The sequence below is a fragment of the Lactuca virosa genome, chromosome 9 (genome assembly GCF_052849685.1).
Source record: "Lactuca virosa cultivar CGN04683 chromosome 9, Lactuca_virosa_CGN04683_v6, whole genome shotgun sequence".
NCBI classification, from domain to species: domain Eukaryota; kingdom Viridiplantae; phylum Streptophyta; class Magnoliopsida; order Asterales; family Asteraceae; genus Lactuca; species Lactuca virosa.
Window position 1 is genome coordinate 291,781,299 of NC_136434.1, and position 9,115 is coordinate 291,790,413.

General features: G+C 30.1%; 1 protein-coding gene across 1 annotated transcript; it reads left to right on the top strand.

Annotated features, from left to right (window-relative positions):
* The first annotated feature begins 920 nt into the window (after positions 1 to 920).
* Positions 921 to 3,745, top strand: LOC145140641 (protein FAR1-RELATED SEQUENCE 5-like). The gene is made up of 6 exons (XM_079074062.1): positions 921 to 1,077; positions 1,183 to 1,257; positions 1,370 to 2,168; positions 2,250 to 2,544; positions 2,673 to 2,814; positions 3,474 to 3,745. The coding sequence occupies exons 1-6, from the start codon at positions 921 to 923 to the stop codon at positions 3,743 to 3,745; spliced, it is 1,740 nt and encodes a 579-aa protein (XP_078930188.1).
* Positions 3,746 to 9,115: the final 5,370 nt, after the last annotated feature.

Sequence of the window (9,115 nt, forward strand, 5' to 3'; positions counted from 1 at the left end):
ATTAAGTTTCAGTTCAGTGTAATAAAATTATCGTTTGATGAATTCTCGGTGTTTTCCTTTAATTATTATGTTTACAACTAAAGATGTATGTGGTTTCTGGTATATTTATGTTTCGTAGGATCATACAATATATCATTCCAACAGAATATCAGATGAAAACACTACAATTCTCATTCCAACATAATGTCAAAAAATAATGTTCATTATATTTCATAAAATATGTATGATGTTTCATAAATTCAAATCACATAATATCAAAAAATAAATATTGTAAACAATGAGCAATACAAATAATTGAACTTAAACAGTTTAAGAGTTAATTGTCTTCAGCACCATATTACTATAATATTCTAGTAGATTGATTTGGAGATAACACATAGTAAACTTTTTTGTTAGCCATATTGCTATATAATTCTTTCAGAATGATATTCAATGTGTGCATTGATTCGATGTAACACAAATTGATAAGTTTTATAAGTCATATTGGTAGAGTATTCTGATAGAATTATGTCATTCTGATAATATGCAAAGTTTTATAATCCATATTGATATATCATTCTAATAGAATTATGTCGTTAATAAAATATTGTGTAACTTTTTAAAAAAAAATACATAATAATATTGTAAAGTAATTAATTTAAAAAATACATAATAATATTGTAAAGTAATTACTTTAATGTGTTGTTGGTATTTTTTACATTTGGAATGTGAATATAGTATCTTATGAATATTATTATCTTTATCATGTTCTAAAAAACAATCAAATCGGAATCATTTATTTTTATCAGTGATCCCTAATATCAAGCATTTTAATTTGCATAGAATCCGTTTTCATCCCTATTTATTTTGTATGACAATTTATAATATTTTATTTTTTCAACTTCCAAAGCATATACAAACACTATCGAAATTTCTTAGTTATGGGCGATCAAGAACCAGATGTCAATAATCATATTTATGAGGAACATTATTTGGCTAGTGATGATGACAATGGAATTGAAGATTTCGATTTTCCTGATAATGATACACTATATGATGGCGGATTTCAAATAGGAGAAAGCAGTAATCCTAATTTAGGTGAGTTTTTGAATATACTGTTTAATTTTTCATTGTATTTCAGATTCTATATTTTAACAAACAAGTTTAATGTTAAATGTTAATATTTTCATCGATGACATACAGAGGACGCAAATCATGCAGAAGACGAAAATCACTTCGTTGATGAAGATACAGAGGTTAATATTGATTTCAGTGAAGGTACTAAATTGAGTTTAGGATATTGAAATTTTTACAGGAAAAATAAAATTATTTTAGAATAATATTTATATAATTCTTTCAGAATAATTTTTTATTTGCTATGTTTAAACAGGACAACCACATGTTACACATGATTACGTTTCTCCTGGTGGCACCTTGTATTGGACCCCGATTGTTTCAGACGATATCAAACCAAAAGTTACATCAAAATTTAATTCATATGGTGAAGCAGTAACAATGAATAGAAACTATGCATTAGAATCTGGTTTTGATGTCAGGCTTGGAAGAGTACAAAAAACGAAAAATGGGATTATTACAAATAGACATCTTGTATGCAATCGGGAAGGTAATCCAAATACTAGTAAAGTAGATACTCTGGACATTCAGCATAAAAAAACTCAAAGAAGGAAAGATTTATTTAGGAGGAATTGTAAAGCGAAAGTTGTTTTAGAAATAATTCCCGGTACTCTTACATATGTCGTGAGTGATTTTGTCGAGCAACATAATCACGAGTTGTTTAGCAAGAGCAATATGTACTTATCTCGTTCAAAGAGAAAACTTGATTATTCCCATGAAATTTTCATTCATAATTTGTCAAAACAAAATATTGGTCCTGTAAAAGCACATAGACTGTATAGTGCTCTTCAGGTCGGTCCTTCTGTTCGAGGTGGATTGGTTTCTAATTTCAAGAATGCTAGGAGAAATCTTAATTGTTACATAGGTAGGAGGGACGCGAAATTCCTTGTTGACAAGATGAATGACAGGACGAAAAATGTCCCATCATTTACTTTTGAGTATAAAGTGTTGAACAAAAGATTGAATGCCTTATTCTGGGCTGACGAAACAGCAAAGTATAACTACAATTCTTTCGGAGACGTTCTATCACTCGATGCCACATTCAGCATGAATAAGTATTTCTAACCTTTAATACTTTTACAATAACAATTTCATTGTTTTCATTTATGTAAACTAATATTTTATTTTCAAAATAGGTATGATATGGTTTTTGTTCCATTCACTGGCATCGATAACCACAAAAAGTGTGTAACATTTGGTGGCATCGATAACCACAAAAAGTGTGTAACATTTGGTGCTGGACTTTTAAGTAAAGAAGATGGAGTTTCTTATGAATGGTTGCTTAGGGATTTTTTGAAAGCTTTTAGAAAACAACCTCAATTGGTTATATCTGACCAAGATCCAGCTTTGAAAAAAGCTATAGATAAGGTTTTCCCGTTTGCACATCATAGGTTATGTATGTGGCATATAACAAAGAAGTTGCCAAATAAGGTATGCATCAAACGAATATTATTCTTACTTTATGTTATGATTCTACAATTATTTTCTCATATTCTAACAGAATCAATTGCTTTAACTCTTAAACTATACTCATCCTCATGAAATTTCATTTTATACAGATTTTATCAATTGAAGATGCAGCCACCAATCAAAACTTTCGAAAGCGTTTTCACTCTATAATTTGGAATTCTAAGCTGGAACCACATGAATTCGAGAATGTATGGCGTATGATGTTGGACGAGTTTAAAATTACAGATAACAGTTGGCTGAATACTATGTATGGTTTGCGAACATCTTGGATCCCCGCATTTTTCAAGCACATTCCAATGTCTGGTCTTATGCGAACTACATCACTGTCTGAAAGTCAGAATTGGTCATTTCAAACCACCACATTAACCGGTTCTTATCTTATCATGTTTATGATGACTTTTGAATCAGTCATGGAACGACAAAGACATAACCAATTTCTAAATGATTTTAATACTGCCACCACTTTTCCTAAATTCATTACCCGTAGTCCGAATGAACCTCATGCTTCAAATGTATACACGCGCAAGATTTTTTATCAGGTTCAGAAAGAGATATCAAGAGCTGAAGATAATTGTTTCCAAAAAAATGTGATATCTTCCAACGGTGTTGACACAATTATTGTTTTGGAGAAAAAAACAACATAACCACTAGGCAAACAAATGATGTCGATGTGGATGACAAAGATGAGGAATACAATTACAATTGTCTTATAAGGGATACTGAATACACGATATATTTGTTTTCACTTTAATTGTCATTCTATCATTCAAATTTAAACACTAAAAACTTACAACTTAAACATACTCACTAATCATCTTATATATTCCAGGTCACACACTCAACCAAAGTTGGTTCATTCAGATGTACTAGTATGCATTTTGAACATGTAGGGATCTTATGCAGACACATATTCTGTGTGTTTAAGTTTTATGGCATTGAACAAATTCCTGAAAAGTACATTTTGAAACATTGGCGTAGGGATGTTATTCCAACAGAATTACTGAAAAGACGCTTCAATAGTTCTTTTGACGATTCTAATTCCGACATGACTGCTATTGATATTTTTTCAACCGTTGACCGTTGTGTGTCTTTTTTAAGCCATGATGCAGCTAAGTTAAAGTTATACCTTGACGAGCAGAATAAGTTGAAAAAAGATTCGTAGACAATTGTCCAACTCATGATGTACCGAACAGAGCAGAACAATTCAAGAAGCTTCTAGGCGTAGTATGTCCTGATGTAGTATCTAATGTTAGCGACATTCAGAATTCTACAGATATTCATAACAAAGGATTCGGTAGTCGTGGGAAAAGATTAAACTCTACAAAAGAGATGATTGAGAAAGAAAACTCCAAAGCTAAGAGGAAGTGTGCTACATGTCAACAGATGGTTCATCATGACAAAAGAAATTGTCCTTTAAAGAACGCCGAGAAATAATTTCCTTGATTGTTTTTTTTATTGGTTTTAGTAGAAGGACATTTCATTTTAATTTTGTCGGTTCACATTCAATGTTATCTTTTATGTCGTTTAATAAAGTATTCACCTTCATTGCTAGTGACGATGACATTGTAAATTAATCTAACAATATTTATTATTTCTTATTACTTAAAAATAATCATATCACGTAATACAAATATTCATTCCATCATTTGTATAAACTCATTATTTTCCTTACTTACAACAAGTTATACAACTTTTATCAAACATTTTAAGATTTATTTTCATTTTAACAAAAATGCTTTACTGCTTATGGTAGTATAGAAGTATTAATTATATCATATTTTCTTTCAAAAATACTATATACTACGTAAAGATATTCATTCCAAAAGAATTTTATTTTTAAACCTACTTTTACATTCTACATCCAACTTGCATACAAGTATAACATATTCTGATAGAATAATAACACTATAAACTAATCTATCAGCATAAAAAAATTGCAAATACAGCCCAGGCACACAACATAAGAAGTCGATGAACTTGACTTCATATTTCTAAAACATAACCATTCCAAAAGTATTTTATATTTTGATTTTTTATGCATTATACATGTACCCACACATACTTAATTTCAAAAAGGGTACATTATACCTAAAAAAACTATAACATATTCTACCAGAATCGTAACATTTACTATATTATATCAGCATAAAAAACAGTACAGTCACACAACATTATTAACAACAACCTTGAATTATATTAACAATATTATTACAAAAAATACATCAACACATACATTATCAACAACAACCTTGCATTATATTTAAAAAATCTTCATAATTTACTTCTAAATTTTATTCATAAGCAGCCCATAAAAAAACTGATTATTAAACTACTTCCCATTCAACCAGAATTGCTTTTCACAAGGCACAACATCATCATCCCAGAAATTAAACAACGCATCAACACAACCTTTATATCAAAATTAATAATCCATTACAAGACAAAGTACCTTTTCAAACATCTAACATAATGCATAATAATATTTTAACAACCACAAAAAAAGGTTCAGCTAATGTCATGTCAATATTTATCTTAAAAAAACCAAACTACCACTTCAAGTTCTTACCTACGACCCCTTGTTTTTCTTTTTTTCTTCCTATTTTCAGCTGACTGTTGAAGAATCATATCTTGTTCCAAAATATCCAGCTTACGAAACGCTTCAAAATCTTTAACTATCATAGTCTTAAACTTATTGAACTCAGCTGTCAACAATCTTGCCATGTATTTCGTCCTTAACTTAATTATAGCATTCATATCACCAGACATTTTACCTGTAAGACCACACTCCCAACGCCCTTCATTTTCCCCCATGTAACTTTCCATATGCCTCATGAGGTAGATTCCACATTCTGTTCCAGCTTTTTCTATTTGCCAATATATGTTCATCACCCGTCCCGCCTTAAAAGTTAAGGCTTTTGCCATTGGATGATGTTGTGATGTCAAGTAGTTGCAAAACAGTTTTTTCTGTCATTAAATACAACATATACATCAGACATAGTTTTATAACATACTTTAGAATAAAAACCTAGTGATCAGAATTTTATTGATTATCTTACCACCAGGTTTGGTATCATGCCATACTTTCTCTGTTCTCTTCACATGATCTACTATGTAGTATAAACTTGATCTCAGATCAAAGATGAGTAAATAATACTTCTCATCATCAACTATTGGGAAGAAAACCTTGTACACATTAAAAAAAGAAGTTACTTTAATATTAAGTGATGCAACAAATATTACATTTACTACATAAACTTACAAGGGCAACATCTCTGAAACTTGGCTTGACATCAAATTTATTAATGTAGATTCGCAATAGAGTAGCAAAAAGCCTACATTTCTGATCTTCCGACTTTAATTCATTCAATATCTCTTCTGTCTGTAAAAACCCACATCAACAACAATATTAATTTCTACAAAAATAAATTTGAATTTACAATTAATTTAAAAAATAAATTCATACCACAATAGTTGTATCGAAGAAAAATCTTGAAAGCGATGATTCATCCTTGTAGTTCTCCATTTTATTCAAAAACGCAACCCAACAATCAATTACTCTAGAATGCAAAAACATCCCTTGATTGAATTGATATGCAAAACCCTGGTGCAGCAGATGACCTGTTCCAATGTCCCAAATCTCATCCCTGTGACAAAAATTATATATAAAATCAATCTAAATACATTCACATTTATATTCTAAAAATATAATAAGTGAGTCATATACATACGAACCCATCATCTCTATTAGATGCAAAAACTGAATTGCATATCCCTGTTTCATCCTTAGTCAGTTTATCCCCAACCTTAACAATTCTTTCAATATAGGGCGAATGAAATATTTTTGCCTTTTTAGGGATACGTTTTTCCCTTTTATCATTATCATCATCTTCTGCAGCATTATAAACAGCTTCTCCTATATTTCTTCCAACCACATTATCCCCACTGATTCCTGACATTAGTTGTTTCCTTCTATACACCTGTAACTCAGTTTCATCCAACAACTTAATCATTGGAAGTCGATGAAACTGAGTCATTGTTAAAGAATTGGTATCAACAGGTGTACTATAATTGACTTCTTTTTCTACATTAACTTCAGTAAGTATCAATCCTCGAACAGGTGAACTGTTTACTTCACCGCCATCACCTACATCATTCATATTCAACTCATTACAACACTCAGGCTCATGCACGTTTTTGTTACTTGCCCCTTCTTGCACTTCCTTGAAAATCTCATTCATCTTTTCCATCCACTCATTCAGCACCACACTATCAGGGAATTTTTCCAAACCATCCTTCAACGCAACCTCCATAGTACTTTTCTCTGTTAGAATTACCCCATAACTATGTTCTATAACAGCAGCGTATGCCTGCAATACATATTATTAATTATTAATTACATTACAAGAATATTTCACCATCTTGAATATTATAAATGTATAGACAAATTAGTAGTATTCCACAGATTGAAATTTATATTCTACCATAATATACATTCAAATATTAATTACAGTAATTACAGATTTAATAATTATCCATAAAGAAACATAATATTACCTCCTCATCTCCAAAATCCCTCTTAAAGCTGAGCAATTGTTGTTCTTCACCTCCTGTTTCATCCCTCGTATCGACATCATCATGCTCATCCCGAAATTTCCTCCCGAACCCTCCCAAACTGATTTCCAATTGTTGAATCTCTAATAACTTAGCACCATTAATATGCCCAATAAAAGGAAGCCTTTTATCTATCTTGATAGAATACTTCATGTTATACACGTACACCAACTAAAAAAAACATTAACTTAATTAATACATCAATAATAAATCAATACCAAATCTATATTTTCATATAACATTATGTCAAACTTACAATCAGGAGTGTAATAGGACCACTGTAGTAGCTTGATTTTTCATCCCTTTTCCATAGTTTTTTCCTTGATCCCAAACAATCAAGCATATATTTCACCAATTTAACTTTGAAAAGTCTTCTACCAACACCAACTTCCTTACCACTTTTATTTGATTTGTTCCCATCAACATTGACTCTATGAAGTTGCTAACAAAAAAGGTTAAAAAATTAAGCCTAAACATCAAAGTATCCTTTGTTGTAGCCTGAATCCTTCTTAAATACTCCCCACCATTGAACTTATCACAACTATATTGTCCCCTCCATTCTTCCAGAATTTGATTGTCCTTATCACACAATGGCAACTCATTGATGTCTTCTCCACCAATTGGCAAACCCATCATATCATGCACTGTCTGTTCTGTTATCTCAATAACAGAGTTTTGTAGGACAAGTCTTTTACTATCGGCATCATACACATCTAAAAGATAGTAGCTTAGTTGCCCCGGATAACTTGTAATATTCACTTGCAGAATTGATCCAAAACCCATTCTAAAAAATGCTTGTTTTTGTTCTGGTGACATCCCCATAACAGCTGCAGTGATGTTATCACATTTCATTCTGGTTGGAAGGTATCTTAAACCAGGTGGATATTCCTTATTTATTTTCCTAACATTATCTTCCTGTTTCTCTTTGACAGATTCATCAATTCCCTTATTCTTTAATTTTTTTACAATTGGAACTCTATCATTTTTCCTCTTTGACCTTACCTCTCTTTCCAAAAGTAGTACATTTAAAGGTTTAGGACTTTTCTTTTGTTCAATTGATTTATCAAGCTTTTTCTTTGACCTTCTTTCTCGTTTCACATGTTGTTCTTCTTCATGTACTTGTTCTGCTACAACACACAATAAATAATATAATGTTTAGTATAAGATATTAGATATTAATGTTTTAAAATATAAGATATTCCTTATATTCTAACAGAATAACAATTTACTTCAATAACTTATATTCATACATATATTCGTATTCTACTAGAATTGTCTTCAATAAACTACAAAAACATCATAAGCTTTAGGATTGAAACAGAACCCAATGCACATTAAAATACTTATATTCATACACATATTTGTATTCTTCTAGAATAGTATAGAATAGTTGTACATGTTTGATTTTAACTCATACTAATATCTTAATAACATTTACATAACAAATACTACACATATTATACAACTTGTTTCAATGATAACAGAATAAAAGGAAACATTAACAAAAAAAACACACTCTTTAAACTCTATCAGATGATATTACATACAAATTATAAGGGTTAGTATAAAAAGTTAGATATTAATGTTTTAAAATATAAGATATTCCTTATATCCTAACAGAATAACAATTAATTTCAATAACACAATCAATATACACACAAATTTCTCATTCAAACAGAATACAAAAAAAAACATATTACAAAAATATATTAGAATATATGCAATTCTAACAGAATATAAAATAATCTACAAAAAACTTCATCAATTTCATTTTGAAACATAACCCACTGCATATTGAAATACTTATATTCTATTCTACTAAAATAGTCTACAAATTAATATTCTACCAGAATCATATACATTTAAATTTCAATTCTACCAGACTCATATACATTTTAATTCAAGACATATAATCCACTAT